The following is a 21,007-nucleotide window of genomic DNA, read 5'->3' on the forward strand; positions in this document are numbered from 1 at the left end:
AGTCGGGATTGAAAACCAGATTAAGAAAACAACAGAGAGGGTAACTGGAAATGAAGCTAACAGCACAACAGAGCGGTAGACAGGATAAAAACAGATCTCAGCAGCCTGTACAGCACAGTCGAGAGTCTTTGAAGTAATTATTTATAATTGCTTTTTTGCATATTCAATCCAGTACATAGTCGCTCACTTGTATTGTTTGCAACCTCTTGTCACAATGATGGGTGATGAGCAAATACACCCGTCTCAGGTTTTTGTGTGTTTTCTTTATTCATGTTTTCTAGTTATTCATTTTTAAAGCTCATTAGCTCTAGGTTTTCAATTTTTCTTCACAACCACAAATAAATCAAAAACAAAGTAAGGAAGGTGGCTTATGTTTTTCTAAAAAGAATGACACAGATTTCATTTTACCATTAAAAGATTTCAGTGACGAAGGATCGACTGTCTATTCACGAGAGCCACATCTACTTATGTGGGTCTCAGACTGGCTATAAAAGCTCCATTAACCACACTAAAGACCAGAATCCCTGGGAGGGGAAAACAAATCACCATTTAAAATACACAACCAGTGCATAATTTAAGTTTGGTACCGTTGTATGAAGCCACTTAAACTAGGGAGCACAAAGAAATTGCTCCCTTATCTTTTTTTTTTAGGTAAAATATGGTTTCAAAATTTGGTGGCAGCTGTTTGATCTTAATGTAATTTTTGAAAGATAGAATAGTCAAAAATATAAAACCTAGCCAGAGGAAAAAAATTTAGAAGGTAAAACAATATCACCTACAGCATTAGCACAACCGTTCCCTGTCTATATGCAAATATTATGCAAATCTTGGTATGTAAATGACACTGTTGCCCGATTCCAGAAAAACACAAAAACACCTTGTTTCTTCTTTCCTGGATGCCAAAGTAATGTGTGACTATACAACATTATCAGCATATCACTTGTGTCAGATCAGATGTCTTTAATGCCAACACAATCTTTGCATAATTTAGTTTATGTCTAATGTCTACGCATTTTTTTATTTAAACATACGCAAACACAGTTGGATGCCCCAAGGTTTAATACTTCTTAAAAAGCAAAAGTAGTAATTCTTGCCTTAGCAAGTACCACTTACAAAGCCCACTGCAGCCCAGCAACACTACTTCTGTCCCTGTTGGGTTACTATACGCCACAACTATAAATCTTACAAAAACTGATCAGATGCATAACTTTGCATATTCAGTTATGGTTCACATCACACAAAACATACATCTGCAAAAAAAAATTGCTCCTGCACGAAGCGCACACACACGCAGCTCCATGCCTTCAGTTGCAAGGTAAACACCATATGCCTGACCTGCATGGTTCCCCTTAAAACATCCCATCCCCTCCCTTACACCTCATAAAGCCCCACAGGAACATACCTGCCCTCAAAGCCGAGATGTGAGGATTATGAACCACATTTCCACAGGGTAAACCAACCCTGGGTCATTTTCACAGGCCTTTACCATGCTGTTATGTATCAGAATAACAACTTTCTTGGCTGGGAGGTATGAGAGTACAGTATATACACAATCTGATGAAAGAAACCTCTATAATGGTGGAGATTTTTAGACATATCTAACATATTCTGCCCTACAAAGGCAAAAGTGTAGAACTGAGAAAAATGACTTTAAAGTTTCGATTTTTTAGTGACTTTAATGTCAGTTATTTTCTTCTTGATTTTTATTTTCTCGAAAAACAACAAAATTGATTCAATATACTTATCCACATGATAAAGGAGGTCTTGAATGTCCCAAAAATGTCAATAACTAATTTTCGACCAAAAACGAAGTTACTGCCTTTTGCCTTTGTAGGGCAGTATAGCTCTAAGCAAGTAGGATAACTTTGCACTACTTATACATGTACAGTAAATCAAAAAAGAAAAAGGATTATGGCCTTTAAGGAATTCATAATAACTTCTTAATAAGCAGTGTTAGTATACAACTGTAATAACTTGATGCATTATTACAGAATTGGTTCCCATCTATTAACCCTTTCCCCGCCATTGTCGAGTGTCAATTAAGAGAAAACGTTTCCCTGCCAATGACGAGTTATTCCGGCAATCTGTATTTCCGCTATTATCCACCAGGTTGTGCTCTTACCCAACTTATAAAATTTAGAAATATCTCTTTAGGGCAAACAGTTCAAACTCCGTGTATGTTTTGAGGATCGCCCTGCCTGAATCCTTCACAGGAGACCTTCACAAAAATGCAATTATCTTAGCTTTTGGAAAGAGTTAAGTTCCAAGTCAAAAAAGTAGTACATCGCAAAGTAGTCAATACACTGGATTATCCAAAATAGGTAATTTTTCATTATTTAAATCAAAATATTGTTACCATGATATAAGGCAGGGATTCCCAAAGTGTGAGCTGCCACCGGGGGGTGCGCGAGTGGAAAAATCTAATGGCGGTCTGGTTTTTTAAGTGGGATTTTTCCATACAATAAATGAATAAAAAACATGAACAGTAAACATTTCCTTTGTAATCGCTTTTATTTTAAATAAAATAACTATACTTTTAGTTTTTGATAGAAACGTAGAAGACAGCTGCTGTCTTTTTCTACGCACTGCTCTTCTGTTATGCACTGCAGCCGCTATATGCGCGTCAACTCGTTTCATTCATTCCATATTATAAATATGCTTAACTGGCTGAAATCAGGGAAACTGTCAAGTGGGACGCCTTATGATAAAGTTGTTAGTCGAAGGAGGAGAGGGACCAAGAGAGAGAGACTTTTTTCTATGGCAAAAATAGAAATAATCAAATGGGACGAGACATGGGTGCGTCTAATGCACAGGCACACGCGAGCAATGTGCTTTCATGCATGGTGGAGAGACCGGCAATTAATTTTTATAATAAAATACATAAATACTTACAAAGACACTGTAGAGAACTTATTAAAAGTTTTCATTTAATTTTGTTTGAAACTTGAGCTGTTATAATGAATCTGCAAACTATTATACACCTTTTGTGCGAACTGTAAAGGCTTTTGTGAATGTGTTTGATGGGTCTGCACGTGACGCAGGCATCTTGAGGGAGAGCGCACTGGTAAACATGAGGAAAGCTCTCATATGTCATTTATTAGCTGGCGGTAGTAAGTGTACGTTTCTTACCATAGTAAACTCGAATGGCGTCTAAATATTAAACACATACACGGGGGCGCGCATCATCTACGCTGAGCGTAGCTGCGTCTAGTCGTAGTTTCAGATGGTGCAACAGCCGTAAATATTTTTCACAATGTCAGACGTAGCTTAGCCCGACGTAGGACTTACACCCAACTTCTTTACGTCCGGCTGGTGCAACCGGCCCCTGGTTATTTGCACATGATTAAACATGTGTCTTTATGGCGAGTCTTTATTTTTTTTTGAAGTGGGGTTTGGGGGTACGCCAACCCGGTCGGGACATAGAAGGGGGTGCGCAGGAAAAAAAGTTTGGGAACCGCTGATATAAGGTAACTAATACCGTAATGCAAGACATAAGTCGTACCATCCACCCACACTGGCTTGTATTGTCAACATCTCTCTTTCTCTCTTATATGTACACATTATTTCCAAATACTTATCATAAGCATCTATCAAGAGTCCATTAGAGCTACAAAAAATATTTTGTTTCCCGAAAAAGCTCAGCATGTTATATTTCAACTAGCAATTTCCTGGAAGCATCCATTAAATGTAATTTATCAAAACAGATTGCGCACACATCAAAATGGTAATTTCTATTAAAAATCAAGAATACGGCTGCATCATGGTGAATATTGTTTATGTGGGCACTTGATGATGCATTTATGAACTCATCATCTGCAGGTTTTAGTCATAAGAAGCCTTCATATCAAACTTGTTCTACCTCTTTCAATCAATCTTCAACTAACTCCAACAACCGGCACCTAGTCTGTGTAAGGTAGCGTAAAATCCAGCCCTGCAGCCTTGAATAACAGCAGCTATTACATCTTAATAGCAGCATGCTATTGTTTGCTGGTAGATAAAGCCCAGCAAATAAACAGAAATTAGTGCACCCATCGCTTCTTTTTAAACAAGGCCTTTTAAAGAGGACACGCTAAAACACTGACATATTAATTACCACTTTATTAGGACACTACGCTTCACTGCGCAGCTGAGTGAATTATTCATCCGTAAAAATAAAGACTGACATAATCATGTAGTCTCTGTCTAGCACTATAGCAATGCAAGAAGTGTAGTTGGTTGTGCACAAAGGCATGGCATTACATCTGTATTTACAAAATGTGGCCAATGCTGCCACCTGCTGTTTCAATTTGTATGTTTGCATTGCAATGTCAAGAATTATTTTTTGACAGTTTCTATTGGGATTTCACATTGTGTGATGAATACATTTTAAATAATTTATCACACAGCAGCAGATATTTCAAGAAGTGACATCAGCAAACTCTTTTTATACTAGAAAGAACGTTTTCTTTGTTTGAAAGGTTTGCAAAACATTTTAGGGTATAAACAGAACACATCCTAGCTTATCTTTGTAATTATATAATAAGACAAGGAGAAGTTCTTACATTTGTGTCATCCCCACCTTTAATTTGACTTTTTTGTTTAGTAGGCCTTGCATATTTTCATATTTCATAAAACATTTAAATACACTATGCATTATTATTGATATGCAGCAAACACAAATGAGAAAATATTATTCAGATCACGGCAATAAGAAAAGTTACTTGTGGAGCCAGTGAACTTGGGGCATATAGGGTTAAGTGTTTAACTCAAACCCACGCTGTTAATGAATTTCACCCGTTCTTTGATCAACCCTGAGTCTAATAAAATGCATAGTTACAGGGCATCCCACCTACTCTGGCAAAAGCATGCCATACATACCTACACATGGTATTTATTTTTCTACTCTGAATGGTGTAGTACTAACTATGGGCAGCAGATGTAGCTATGCCACTAGGGTTTATGCACTACAACGTAACAAATCGAAATCATCTTGCCACCATACAGCAGATAAAAATCTTGTTTTTTCAGGTCAGGTCTGATAAAGGTTATATTGCTGTAATTGACACAAACCGCTGTTCTAATTCTCAACCTGCATAAACACAAAGACCAGTCCCACCGGCTTACACTGTTTTCTAACCTTGCCATTTAGAAATAAAAGTGAGCGAATCTTTTTATGTCACTAAAACAGATTTCACCACAATATCAAAAGGAAAAACTAATTATATTTTGTTTTGTCTCAATAAAATAAGGCTTACAGAGACAATTCTTATTACTGTAATGCATCCAAACATTTTACTATTTTATTAATCTCTTCTTAAAAATGACTTTAGTGCAAAAAAAATTTCTTAAAACAGCCTAAAGGCATTGCAGCAACTACTATGACGTATAAATAATACCTAAATACAGAAGAATCTTAAAGACAATATATTGTGAAATTATTCATGTCTTTTTATTTTTACGTGAAATATGAGATAGTCTCACGTTCATGAACTGCTGGCTGAGCGAATGATGCATAATGCACACAAAATTGGTCATTTTTACTGGTTGAATTTTACAGGATCGCATACCAGTCTACCTAGAAACTAAACCAAACATTAATTGGGTGCTTTACATGTCAGTCAGACTGCTTTTATGCATATCTTACCCAATGAAAGCTGCTATAGTGTCTATGCATTTTGCAGTCAGTCTGAAAATCTGGCTAAGTAAAACTAAATACGGGATGCATTCTTGACAGATTTTCTGAGATTCATCTTTGCGTGAGCAACTGATGATGTGTGCGAGATGACGTGTCATACTTCATCACCATGTGGCATCTTGCATGTGTGCATGCGTTAAATAGAGTGTTAGTGTGTGTTGCACGTGTGCTCACCAGTCCCGCAGTAAGCGATGGGGCAGATTGGCCAAAAGACTGACTCCTCATGCGCACCAGGTTGCCGGGTTCTCCAGCATGCTGCTGCCAGGCAAGCTGACTCACTCCACCATGCATGCTGCTGGACAGAGGCAGAAGCTGTTTTCCTGTAGCACATAGAAACAGAGTCTTAAGTGGTCAGAAGTTGGTTTGCACCTGCTTGCATACGTGTCTGTGTTCTGAAAGCAAGACCTAAAATCAAAACCAAGCCATAGTGCATCTGTTTAAATCTATTAAATATCTATAAAAGAACAAATATCATAAGCCATGGTGTGCGAAAGTGAGTAAAGCAAAATTAATTCAAACAACTCTGCTTTAGATTTCAACTTACTTTCATTTTGACTGCTAACAATCACATGCATTATGGGTTGTTAACATGTCATTGAGTGACATTGTAAGAGTGAAAAGATGCTCCAGGCAAAATCATGCAAATCTCACACTGTCTGGCACACATATTTAGATACACACAAAAAAACTTGTGTACTCATGTGTACGAACATCTGCCATCCATGCAAATAAAGCATGAGGAATGTGAAATTAGACATGGTTGAATATGACTATCATTGTAAAAGAGTATGAATGCGGAATGCAGTCATGACAACGCATCTCATTTATTTTATTGTGGAACTTTACGTCACACCAGGCCAAGCATGAGTGTGTTGTTGTATGTGTTGCTCACCGGTAAGGATGCCGGCCATGCTGCTGCGGCGAGCTCTGCCGTCATCCTGACTGAGCTGCCGCTGCAGTTTAGTCTTTCCTGCGGCAGGAGACAGGTCGGGGTTACTGAGCTTCCTGAACAGCAGGGGAGGTGGCGCCGGGAGATCCTGCAAAAACACACACAGATTAGAAGAGTTTTTCCTCTTTTCAATGACAAACACATTCGTTTTGTGAAACAATTCTGTAATATAACAATGCTATGAAATGCATTGGTGCTTAGACTGAAAGAAAGCAAAGACCCCAGGTACATATTGTTTAATTTGGGTGTTGCAGTATTAAGTTTCTCCTATAATAGCGTGCATACAGTACTCTGTTAATGTGTTTACCAAATTGCTGTGCTTACATCACAAAGCTAATAAAATGAATCCCTGTAGTTCTGCCAGAACAGCACTATGCCAAGCGAATACACAGTAATAGAGTGTATACTTTATTGCACTTTGTTGGTTTGGATAAAACCCAAGTGTATATAAACAGACATAATTTAATTTTTATTGTACAGTACATTTCATTTTAACCCTTGGGCATTGCTCAAATTTACAACCCTTTCGTGTTGTTCGTGAATGAAAACTTTCGCTATATATTCAGATATATATTTTTTTCCTTTTTTGTTTGTTTGCATAAATCTGCAAAATTTACAAATTTTACCTCTTTACAAAGAGGAAAAACCACCAACAATCAATAATGCATGATAATAAGGTGCAATTAAAAAATGTCATTATAATGGAAGTCAATGGGGCAAAAACATCTACGAAAAATAAATGAGGGATAAAATAAATAAATAAATATATAAATATAAATAATAAACTTGAAAAAATAATACATTTTAAAAATAATAAATAAAAAAGAATAAAAAAATATATAAATAAATAAAATCTGATGCTGCACAAGAACTAAAAATGCATCAAAGCCAATGTTTTTACTAATCTTTGACATGCCCAAGACTGTGAAAAAGGTTTTAAAAAAATCCAGTTCACAATCACTTTTATATAAAATCTGTCATTTTGGGAGTTTTTTGTAAAGATTTGATAGTTTTGATCAGAACTGAGGTTGATTAACAGATTCATGCCAAAAAATTTGAAATATTGTATATTAGAAACATCTGATATATTTTTTATTTAGTGCATGATTTCATCCACGAACAACACAAAAGGGTAAATTTGCCCACGGTGCATTGTTTAGTTTTTGAAAAATTTCAAATTAATTCTTAAAATAAGTGTAAATATAAGATTTGTCACCAAAACTAATTCCAATTGCTGAAACACAGAGAAAGTTATGGCCAAAAAAAACCTAGTGGGTGAAAACATCCCCAACAACACATAAGCAGGGTCCGAAATTAACTTTTTGGCTCACCTGCCACGGGGACTGGTAGATGAAAAAATCCACCAGCCAAACACATTTTTTACCGGCCAGAATAATAAACAGCCTTTTTTTGTCACATGTACATTAATTTAATTTGCTGTATTCATTGCAGGGCTCGCACAATTTCTAAATATACTGTCGCTTTAAGAGAGATTCTGCACAAAGTCACTCTCTTCACTGCCCGTACAATCTATACTTTAAAGCTTGCTGCGAGAGATTTAATTTTCTTACGTGAGGATAGTAATGACTGACAGGACGAAGTTTGAGGATTTGCCCAACAAATCCATGACAAATCATGACGGATTGCTTCTTGTACTGCGTCTTTTCGAGCGATCGCGAAAGTGGAAGTAAAACTCGAGCGCGGGCTCAAACGTAATTTAAATACCCAAATGCCTGAATTTCATACACCATTATTACCCATCCAAATCTGTGAAAGAATGCATAAGCATTTAAATATATTGTTTCCTCCCTATAAGTCAAGATAGCCCGACGGGCAGGGCGGGGATGCATTTTGATAGCTAATATGCAGCAGATAGCTGCAGACCGCAAGTTACCTGCAGTACTAAACAGACCGTCTCTAGTGCGAGACTTGGAGCGTAGAGACGTTCTGTGGCTAGCTCACCTCATTCCCAGATTAGTTACTGGCAAACACATTATGTTGCATTATTATTTTGGTATGAAAATCACCCGCCAGTGTGGCGGGTAGCCTTTTGAATTTAGTCGCCAAACGGAAAATCTACCCGCATTTGGCGCTTGGCGGGTGTTAATTTCGGACCCTGCACATAAGGGTTAATGAATCCCCCTTATTTGCAACATTTTACTACAAATTAGCTTTAAACAACTTTCAATATTGCTTGAAGCAGTTCTGGTGTTGCACCCCTAGGGCACCAGCATCCCCACCAAAGACCCCTGAATTATGTGAATGGAAAATAAAAACAATGCCGTACACCCAGTAAGTTCACACTGTCAACTCAAAAGCAATAAAAATGATTTAAAATGTCTATGCAGAGGCTCCAGCCACACTGTAGTGCTGCATCACTCACAAACAGTCACAGTGCGAATAATCAATCTCTAAATGAGGTCTTTCTGCCAAGGTACCTGCAGCTGGCCTGTATTTTGCAACCGGGACATTAACAAATCACTGGAAAGACAACATTGTCAAAAAAAATCATCACAGTAGAACAACCCGAAGAACTGTAAGTGGTTAATGTTTTAGACCCAAATTAGGAGCCAAGTAAATAAATATCTTTACAGATGCCTGCAGATTCATTCATTCTCTTCGTGTTTTTCATCAGTATGGAAAACAGATGTTGCCATGGAAACCTGGCGGGAATCCAGCACTGGTCACATCCTCTCTGTGGTGTCACAAGAGACCAAAAACATCTGGAAGTCCTCTATGTATAAAAAGCGCTATGCTTATGAAACCACACAAGAGCGCACGCGAGCCCACAGAAGTGTGTGTTCCAGAGCCTTGCTACATACAATGCAATTGTTCTCGCTAGCTAGCAGATGCAAACTGAAAAACACAATCCCACCACTAATCACTGGAGACAGAAGAAAAACTCATCTTGATTGTAAAACAAGACTCGCAATCAGGCTCAAAGTCATAAGCTCAACATATTTCCAAAAACTTCCTTATCTTATGCTAATTTTAAGCACTGCAGAAAGCTTGCACAGTCATTATTGAGTCCCAAGATTGTTATAACTGCCAACCAGCTAGATTAACACCCTAAACCATCAGTTTACAACACACAGCTTAAGGCCAGGTGAGCAAGCAAACAACCAATATCAGACTGGAAGATCTAGTAGTAGATGAGTTCTGCCAGTGAAGAAAACATCAAGTCAAAAGGGGGGCTGGTTGACCATGACGTCAGTCTGGAGTCCTGGGACTTATCAGCCGAACATGAGGTCTTGGAGGGACACCTGCCTCAGGACATGCATTTCAATAGTGCTTAAGCATTAACTTTGTTTTGATGGAAGTGATAAAGCATAAAGGACTTGGGTCAGTGAATCATTAGTGTGCTTGGAAAAAAGTAGGTGTAAGAATGTAAAATATGTAGTTCGTATTATAGCTGCTGACGGCATCAAAACAACGCAAGCAAATCAAGCATGCCAAGTTAAAACAGTGGGATAGAAACCAGAGTGAACTCTTAATTAAAAGTTTAAATGAGGGTATGCAGAATGCTATTGTCCGTACAAAAAACATTTTGGTCTGTTCCGCAGCTCTCATATGGCTTCAAGAGTTTAAATACACTGGGCTACGGTTTTGTGATTTGTTGAGGAAGCACACATTCAATCATTCTGCTAAAGTTCTCCTTTTGTCTTACACAACTTTGTATCAAACTTTCATTCTTGGTTGAACTAGTTCTGACTACATTGCTGCTTCTCCGAACACGCTTTGACATCAGAGCATGAAAGAGCAAGCTGCACGTTTAACTCATGACCTCAAGAGGACTTAATGACTCTCCAGTGAAAGCTCTGCATGTTTATATCCAGCTCACGTTGCACACTTGTGGCTAAGCTAATTTCACTTCTACAGATGTTTTCCACAGCTCATCATTCTCTCTGGTCCAGTCAATGGTCCAAGCTGTTCTCTCCAGCCGTTCCCCATGCATCAGGATGGGTCTAAAGCCCAATTCAGACGGCAATTGTTTCTTAAGAAGATGTATGTACAAATATATTTGCATGCATCCTTCGCGATAAAACTGCGTTCGGGTGGAAATAAAAAGAGATATGCGAGTTCATAATTTGAAACATCTTGAAATGTGCTGTTCATGTTGTTAAAGTAACCCTCATGCTAAACATAAGCAAAGTGTCAAAAAAGCAGTTGAGCTTGTGAGTATTTCTTGGCCAAACTTGCGCCTCCTTTTTCTTTTTTAAAGTTTCGGAACGTGTTTTTTTTTAAATGGGGGTATCCGTTACAATGAATTGACCCCATATTCCTTACCCATAGAAAAGCACGCCTGCACGTCAAGTGAGAACGAGAATGCGCATTAGCTCCGTCGAGAAGTCGTCACCGGTATCACTGCACAGCACGCGACAACTTTGTTTTATCAAAATGGCTTGACAAAATTCCAATTATATATGGATGTAAGGAGAACAAAGCCTTAGCTTTCCCTGTCTTAAGAAAACAGTGGATCCAGCTTATTTTTTCTGGACAGCAATATGTTTATGTTTGTTTCCTGGCTGCATTTCGGAAAGGATTGCTCAGGAAGGCTCAGTTAGACGCTGGATTTGCCACTTGTTTACAACTGATGGAGCGGTCCCAACTTTAAAAGACCCTGTTTAGGAGTCGCAACCACAGGTGTGAGTAAATGCAAAAAAAACACATCAAGATTTACGTCACTTTTTTATTAAAATAGTGGATAAACTAAAGTCCTGCTGTAATCGTTGCTGCAGTTGTTCCTGTTAATCAATTACTGACTCAGTATTCGATTCTGGATCATATGTAAGGCTGCATCTAACTGTAAGCCATAGTTATTTAAAAAAAAGTTTTTATTTAAGTTCGATTCCATTGATGTCACAGCTGTTAGATTAGTATCCAAAGGCTGAGTGTACTCGTAACTCTTTAGCTCCGCCCACCGTACGCCTTCAGGTGTATGTCTTTCTCCGGAAAAAAAACAGAATGGCTGTTCTGTCTTTTAATAATCGGATAACAATAAAGACTCTTTGGACATATGAAGTAGGGTTGTGCCGATAGACGATAGTATCGTGTATCGACGATCTTCAGACATATCGCCAATGGCAGGCTTTCATGGCGATAGTCAAGACGATAGTTGGCGAATGGTTGTTATTATTATCATCATAATTTTATATTAACACCGACAATGTATGCTTTTACTCACATGAGGGTTTGTGGGCTTCACTTTACGCGGAGAGCTTGTAAAGAGAGAATTCCTTCTTGCACGTACCTGCACTTAATGCGCGGGTCTTGGTCTCCTTCTACCACTAAATCCAGCGCGCCGCGTCATGAGCAGCTGCGCTTCTCTCTGTCTCACGTGCACGCGCTCTCGCGTCTGTCCGCAGTCTAAACAAAAACTAAAGTAGTAATCCTTATTTGTTCAGTTTAATGCGTTTCATGCGAGCTGATGCAAACGTTACTTTTTGTTTAAAATATGACCCGCTGCATATTAGCGCCTCTCTCTCACTCTCGCGTACGTGCAGAATGCTGCGCTCTGTCCGAAGTCAGATCACTAGGTATTAATCCTGTTTATGATATGCATTTCAATGAGTTGTAGCAACACGTCCCTCGTGTTTAATATTGTGTTTAAAATATGATCGCGTTCCGCTGGACCGATGCGTTTAAAAAGGCACCTCATGAGAGCACCACTGCTTGACACGTGTAGTCTTCTGCAACAGCACTAAATAAATGCATTGAATTGTTTGTATGTGCGCGCACGTGTGTGTGCGTGCGCAGATGCATGTTTTTACAGTTATTAAGTAATCATGGTTAGGGTTTTATTGACGCGCTCGCTTTAATGGCATCAGTTTTAAGAAGGTTACGACCATGACGGTGTTACGGTCTTCTTTTTTTTGTCCACCCATCAAGTGACTTGTTATAATGAGTAAAAATTAACAAATAAAAAAAAGAGTAAACTACTGCCACGCCCCCCGATAATATCGCGTATCGCCGATCTCACAGGCTGACGATAGGACGATCTGAAAATAGGGCATATCGCCCAACACTAATATGAAGGATGAAATACAGTACTTCTCTTTGGCTAAACAATATTTACATTAGATTGGCAAAAACGGTTTGTGTTATGTGAGCTTTTAAACATTTTTGTGATTTTCTTCTCTTTATTTACATCAGCTCCCACTCGTTGTTTAAGAGTGATAAAAGATTGTTCCTACATATAGTTTTCATTCAAGTTATGAAGATGTCAATCTTTAAATGTGTGCAAAGAAAGACAGTTCACTAGTGAGCAGAATTAACGCGAAGCGTGTGACCATACAGTGCTTTTCAGTGGTCTAAAAAGATGTGCAGAATGACCTTTGCATTAATCCTCTTTAATAAACTCAGAGATCTGGATTCGGACGGCAGTTAAATTACCACACGACCTTGGTGAAGGTTATTCGGATGCAAATTTTTACGCGGGTGGTTGGAGAAAAACACTGGCATTCTAGATTCAAACAACAATAAAATCACAGACAGGACTACCCCCATAAATTATAAAAATACCTTCGTCCCCACGAGAAACAATCACAGACTAAATAGAGCTTTAGTAAAGGAAAACACACTGATCACTCAGGGAAATTCACTTTAGATGCCTGGTTGGGTTTAATCTGATTAGTAAGCCGTTTATTTAGGTTAATTAACCAATGCAGAATACAGGGCAGGATATGACATTAGATTATAGAAAAAAAAGTGTGTTGAAAAATCATCTAAAGACCTGTTAAGATTGTTTAAGCAACATATTTTTGTAACAAAAAAAATCAAGTTTTTCCATTGAATTGTCTTCTAAAAAAACAATAATATGTTAATCTATATTAATGGGTTTCTCTGACACAATTTCGTTGTAAGGGATAATGTACAGGCAGTCACTTAAATAAGCCTCTACAGTGTGATCAGGACCCAACGAGAAGTGGAAGGTCTTGTATCATTGAAGGAGTTTATTTCGCAATGACAATAGCTGCCTGGAAACCTGCAAAATGTCATGACTGGCCAATCAGAATCAAGCATTCCATATAATAAAAATTGATAATGCATCACATACCATAAAGTATAAAAACAATGTCCAGTAAAAGTCACAGAAAACTAAATTTAAATTCACAAAGCATAAGAACACCAAACTGACAACAGGCCTGACATCATCTTACCCTAACATTGGCCCAGAAGGCCATCAATGTAGTTTATGATATCATGCCATAGTAAAGTAAGTGAGGTGTGTGTGATTGTTAAAGCTCAGCACAGTAGCTGGTGTCATAATTTAATGATGGACACATGCAGGTGTTTACACTATAAACTCTATTAAATAGAGCATGGCTCTCCAACGTTGTTCCTGGAGGGCCTTTGTCCTGCATAATTTAGTTTCAACCCTATTCTAACACACCTGCCTTTAATTTTCAGGTTCCCCTAAACAAGTTAATTAGCAGGTTTATATGTTTGATTAGGGATGGAGTGAAATCTGCAGGACAGGTGCCCTCCAGGAACAGGGTTGGAGACCCATAATCAGTGTTGAGTAGTTACTTAAAAAAAGTAAATAATTTTATGATTAATTGATATAAATTTCTTACATACTGTTCCTTTAAAGGGGACAGAGAATGAAAAACCATTTTGCCTTGTCTTTGTTGAATAATGGTAGTCTACATACATTCACGAACATACAAAAAGTGCTAGACATGCTAAACATCTCAGTCTCACAGAAATTCCTCTTTAAGAAATGTCAGCCAGAAAACGTCCCAATCTGAAAAACTGATGCTTATGACATCACAGGCACCTAACTGCCCCTCCACTTTAAAATAATTGGCTACATCTTTTGAGTGGCAGCAAAGTCAGCCAATCAGTAATGAGATTGCAAGTTAAGCCAGTAGGGGGAGCCAAATAGGTGCAAAACCACTTGTTTAAAATCCCCCTCCCTAATAGAGCTATCTGAGAGAGGTTTTTAGGAAGCTTCTAAGGCATTACAGACCCAAACAAAAACATTTTGTCTGCATGTCACATTACAGAACAAGGATAAACACCCCGTTCAATCATTCTATGTCACCTTTAATTGCTTATTTACTAAATTGGATTTGGAAAGTAATTCGTAATAATACAAAGATAAGCTTGAAACAGCTCAGCTTAACCTTAGACTTAAAATTTTTATGTTAAATCCACTATTGTATTATATATAATTACTCTACAGTCGATACACAGTATTAAGTTTATTACAACAGAAGTAACTGTAATAAAATTACTGGGAAAAATAAGAGTAATCCCTTATTTTAATTTTTTAAGGAAAAAGTATTACAGTAACTACACTCTAAAAACAAACGGTGCTATATAGCACCAAAAGTGGTTCTTTGCTCGTAATCATAGAAGAACCGTTTTTAGTGCCATATAGCACCGGTGAAGCACCAGTGAAGCACCTGTGTAGAACCATATAGTGCTATGTAGAACCATATTTGGTGCTATAGTGGTTCTATATGGCCCCTATATGGTTCTACACAGGTGCTTCACTGGTGCTTCACCAGTGCTATATGGCACTAAAAACGGTTCTTCTGTGATTGCGATCCAGGGCAACAGTTTTGGTTCTATATAGCACCGTTTGTTTTTTTGGAGTGTATGTACTTAGTAACTAGTTACACCCAACACTGCCCATGATACAGAGCTTCTCTGTGGAGTTTTAAAACTTGTATTTTGTTAGGAAGAAACAAAATCAATTTTGTTTAATGCATAAATCATAAATCAATACTCTGACCCTAATATACACAGTGAAGAAAAGAAACATTTAGAAAGATCCATATGGATAAACAAATGAATGTTCAGCTGACGGTGGATGACGCTGAGTAATTTCTTCCTACACCCGAGCCAGATGACAACACACAAAACATAGCCAAACAACCTAACCGCAAACCTAATAACTAATCAGTTAGTTCCTGTGATGTCATTATCACTGTGTTGTTCTGGCTGAAGCTGGGATTACAGAGCACTGATGACTTCACCTCATGGTACAAGGGTTATGTTCTCATGCTTCTGTTAGATCGCTTTGTAGATGACCCAACCCAACCGATCTTTCAACTTCGCCATTACATTATCATTAAAGATAAAGTGATAAAATGATAAAGTACATATTAAAGTGGCAACAAACAAAATATTTGCTTCCAAACAAGATTCTACAGACATTTTAAATTTTTGCCCCACCCTTACAGTATATATTATTGGAAAAATATTTGATAAATATTCATAAAATTCGCAATAGAACTAGGTGGTATAATAACCAAAATCAAAGCATCAAAGCAAAGAGTTATTTCACATGAAAGTAGCGGTTATATTACAAAATAGTGATTTTTTTGCTTCACACTTGAGTTAACACTAAAAAAATCTGATCGCAAAAAATCTAACAAAAAACCAGAACAAGTTTAGATCATGTCATTTTATATAAAGTTGCAACATGCTTAACATTACCCTTTAATAACAAGTACTTCCCTGTCTAGACCTGTTTAGGATATGTCAACTACTCATAAATCTGAAGTATAGTTCTGCTTTTCTGCATATGCAAGGGTGCAGTGCACATGATGCAAATTTCATCATCTGAAAAGTATTCACACAATGTACGCGCACCGCCAGATTTTTGTAACAAAGTATGTCACGCATGCGCATATAGAAGTATGTAGGCCAGGACAGGTAATGGATTTTGTCACATAGCGCATGCATAAAATGTCTGTGTACACGTACGAGTCAAATAAACTATACTTTGCAATGCTGTGCGAAATTGTGTGAAATCAGTTTTTTTAGACTATTATTAGTCTATTACATAAGGTGAGATGAATATGCGAATTGAGCACACAGCTTGGTTGACTATATGTAATAATCGCGAACTCAACAGGGAAATGGGAATGCAGCAAGCTCTAAGTGAGACTCATATGGGCAGATTTTAGTCTCACCCTCTAGTTTTTACATTATGTGAATGTTGTTGCGGACAATGCTATATCATTCCGCGTCAGCAAAGTGCATATCACTCAGGGTGACTGTGTCAGTATTAGGGATGGGCACGAGTAATCAATTGATCAAGTACTCGAAAGTGTAATTGACGATCGATCACGAAAACGATAACCGCGTGGGTTTAATTTTTTGTAATTATGGCAACATTTGGATATCTGGTTAGCGTTACAAGCGCCTGTGGTAGTAAAGACTGGGGGCGTGTTTGACGTTGTGTTTGATGTCCCTGTAAGTTGCGCAGACCAGCGTATGACATCAGCACCATGCATGATTCAAAAGCTACCCATGCGCACTCGGCACTCGCGATCTGCACAATACTGGGAAGCCGAACACACCTCACATCACTGAGGCACATCACAAAGGTTTTAAAAGGATCCAGTAATTTTCAAATTCACTTCGGTTAGAGGAAAATACAGTGAGTCATGTACAGCACCGTCACAAGTACTCTCATATCATCTCATATTTAAACATCAAATGTGAAAAGATACCAAGAGAGCCATACGAGCATTAAATCTTGACTGAGAACAGGTGAGAGGACAGCATGACACAGTTAATAGTAGGGCTGGGCGATTTGACCTAAAATCAAAACTAGAGCCCGACCGATTTATCGTTTTGCCGATTTTATCGGCCGATATGAGCATGTCGCAGATATATCTGTATCGGCGTATAAGCCGCAGATATGCGCCGATATGAACGTTTGTTACAGAACACATTAAATGCATTTGAAAGATGTAAGTACTTGTTTGTCCAGCAGAGTGCGCCATACTGGTTGCTAATGGTGACCCAGATCACTCACTGTAGTGACACCAGCCAATCCCCCACCCCCTTCACTTCAGCCAGTCTCTCAGTTCAGGTGGCATGAAAGCAGTCACGCAGTGTCTTCTTCACAACATTTTTACACCTGGTATTAAGACGCGCTTTGGTCGATTGGATTATAAATGGACAAGAGAGACGCATTCCCGTTTACATTTGGTGTTTTTAATCCGTCTCTTTGTCGACTTGCGAGTTAAAACGCAAGCGGGAGAAATGACGCGAGACGGAGAAATGACACGTTTAAACTACGCGCAGCTGTGCACTTATATTACACTATATGAGATTACTGCTGCTTGTGTTGTTAGTTAACATGCCCATTTCAGAGCAATTGATTCAATAAGCTGGCGCAAATCTACACCCTTGCTAAATAAAAGAGGCGGAGCGAAGACGCTTTAGTTTTATAAAAGTTTAAAGTTTGCACGGAACCCTGGGTTTGTGTTATAAAAACGTTGTGCACAACATTAAACATAGCGTACATTAGAATGTGCTCCGTCAAGCATTGTCTTCGTAACTGTGAGTGGCTAACTAATTTGTGAAGTACACAACTTACTGTAAAGCTAATATTAATCAATGACTTCATAAGTTTCTCTTTATAACGTTATTCTCGTCAAAACTGCAAATGATGCAAGTTTTATGTATTTTGTTCTCTTTGTGTTTTAAAGTTATTTATAATAAGTCAAGTTTACTGTTTGGTGCACTGATATCCAACTAATTTTGGATAATAAAGTTTATTGTTAACTTCTTGCCTATTAGAGCCCGACCGATTTATCGTTTTGCCGATTTTATCGGCCGATATGAGCATGTCGCAGATATATCTGTATCGGCGTATAAGCCGCAGATATGAAGCCGATATGAACGTTCCTTACAGAACACATTAAATGCTTTTGAAAGATGTAAGTACTTGTTTGTCCAGCAGAGTGCGCCCTATTGGTTGCTAATGGCGACTCAGGTCACTCACTGTAGTGACATCAGCCAATCCCCCACCCCCTTCACTTCAGTCAGTCTCTCAGTTCAGGTGGCGGCCGGGGCAGTCACGCGGTTTCTTCAAAACATTTTACACCTGGTATTAAGACGCGCTTTGGTCGATTGGATTATAAGTGGACGAGAGAGACACATTCCTGTTTACATTTGGTGGTTTTAATCAGTCTTTTTTGTCCACTTGCGAGTTGTTTCAAACGGAAGCGGAAGAAATGACGCGAGGCGGAGAAAGGACGCGCTTAAACTGACGGGCAGTCTGTGGGAGTACAGCTGCTTGTGCTGTTACATGCTTATTTCAAAGCAATTGATTAAATAAGCTCGCGCAACTTTACACCCTCGCTAAATAAAAGAGGCGGAGAGCAGATGCTTTAGTTTGATAAAAGTTTAAAGTCCCGGCAGAACACTGTGGGTTCGTGTTATAAAAACGTTGTGCAGTACATTAAACATAAGCCTACATCAGTATGTTGTCAGTAATTCAAGCATTGTCGTCTTAACGGTAAGTTTTTAATTAATTTGTGAAGTCCATAACTTACTCTAAAGCTAATAAACAATGACTTTATAAGTTTCCATTTTTTAAAATAAGCCCAATATAACATTATTCTCGTTAAAACTGACAATGGTTTAAGTTATATGTATTTTGTTTTGTTTGTGATTTAAAGTTATTTATAATAAGTCAAATTTACTGTTTTGTGCACTTATATCAGAATCATTTTGGATAATAAAGTTTATTGTTAACTTGTAAAACACACCTGCCTATATTACATATCTTTGTCACGTCATTTTAAGTGTTTGATCACCACATTTGTGGTGTGATCATAGAGTGATCATTGCAAAAAGTATTTATATATAGTATATTCTGTTAATGTATATAGTGTATTCTATGTACAGTACTGTAGTAGTATAATATACTGTACTATAATATGCACATAATGAATATCGGCCGATATATCGTTATCGGTCTTTTTTTACTCTCTAATATCTGTATCGGCATCGGCCCCAAAAAATGCATATCGGTCGGGCTCTATTGCCTATAGTACATATCTTTGTCACATCAATATAAGTGTTGGATCACCACATTTGTGAGTGATCACCACATTTGTGAGTGATCATTGCATTGCATTGTATTTATTCATAGTATATTATGTTTAAGTATATAGTGTATTCTATGTGCAGTACTTTAGTATAATATACTGAACTATAATATACACATAAAGAATATCGGCCGATATATCGTTATCGGCCTTTTTTTACTCCCTAATATCTGTATCGGCATCGGCCCGAAAAAACGCATATCGGTCGGGCTCTAATCAAAACCTCGGTTAGTCTAACAATTGACATCGGTTACGATTAATAAACGATTATTTTTTGCCTCATAGTTCACTGACAAGGTTGGAAAGTTTAGGGCACACCTTAAATCAGCCTGCAATGCAATTATTCACATTTTTCCCAAAATAACTGCATTACTGAAAAATATTAAATAGACTTAACTCTATGCAGATGTTGCATGTCATTATGTACAATTGATGAAACTTTCAGAATGGGAAGTTATGAACCAAAGAATCATACAAACCCCATGACTAATTATAGACATAAGATACATACATAAAAAGTTGTATCCAGATAGCATATTGTAATGAGATGAGTAGGGCAAAATACATACTTGGACTGTATCCTTTACACGTTTCTTGTATTCAATCCATTTTTTCTTAACTGGGCACTGATGTCTAAGCCATTTATTCTCATCTGTAATGCTTTTGGTGTTAATGTAGACTAGAAGTTCTCCCGTTCTCTCTCTCCGTCATCTCTGAAGTGTCTAATTAAACTCACGCGGGCGCGTCTTTTCGCGGTTTTGAGTGAGTGAGATGTGATGACATTATCCGGGCTGCTTAGAGACCCATCGGTAGATTAAACTGAGCGCGTGTGCGGTAAAAACCCGATCGCGCATTCCGTATTTTTGTCACAGGTGGCTGCACATTCGCGAGTACTTCTTAAAAAAAAGTACTGTGCTTCTTTTGGGCACTAGATGATCCTGCTGCTCAGTTAAACAGTGAGTTCTCCTCCATGTTTCGCTGTGCCACTGACAGGACGGGGCGGAGTTACGCAACATCACACGCAGCAGTTTGTTTTTAAAGGGAAAGTATTAACAGGATTAAAAACCGAAATAACCGACATGATAAAATAATGTCGGTTAGAGGTTCTGAATTTCGGTTTCGGTTATTTTTCGGTTAATTGCCCAGCCCTAGTTAATAGCTAAAATGATAGCAAAAGATTTAAAGCTGCTCAATGTTATGAAGTGCTTTGACTAGACGTGCTTAAAAGCGAGGTCATGGTGCACATCCACAACGGGAGTTTAACTTTCTCTCTCCAGTACAAAACTTAGTTTAAGTCTTGCATTTTGTGCAGACACATGCATGTTGTATAATACATTTATTTAGCATTAAGGCTTAATATTATATAGAGTGCGTCCTATAGAAATCGCTTCAGTTTGTGTTTATTAACTCTTTAGTTTCACTTCATCACGCAGCTATTCCTGTGTTAGAGGTTTCTGTTAAAAAAACATTTAATTTGTTTTTATAAAAAATATTTCATTTTCACCATGACGCGTACGC

The 21,007-nt window shown here is 38.0% G+C and overlaps 1 protein-coding gene across 3 annotated transcripts in view; it reads right to left on the reverse strand.

Moving 5' to 3' along the window:
• Positions 1–21,007, reverse strand: part of mast2 (microtubule associated serine/threonine kinase 2) — a 187,256-nt gene that overhangs the window by 140,290 nt on the left and 25,959 nt on the right. For all 3 annotated transcript variants that reach the window (XM_073870257.1, XM_073870258.1, XM_073870256.1), the window contains exons 2-3: positions 6,567–6,711; positions 5,849–5,994 (exon numbers count right to left, since the gene is read on the reverse strand). In XM_073870257.1, the coding sequence (XP_073726358.1) occupies positions 5,849–5,994; positions 6,567–6,711 (291 nt within the window). The remainder of the gene's footprint in view (positions 1–5,848; positions 5,995–6,566; positions 6,712–21,007) is intronic.

The sequence above is a fragment of the Misgurnus anguillicaudatus genome, chromosome 8 (genome assembly GCF_027580225.2).
Source record: "Misgurnus anguillicaudatus chromosome 8, ASM2758022v2, whole genome shotgun sequence".
Taxonomy (NCBI): domain Eukaryota; kingdom Metazoa; phylum Chordata; class Actinopteri; order Cypriniformes; family Cobitidae; genus Misgurnus; species Misgurnus anguillicaudatus.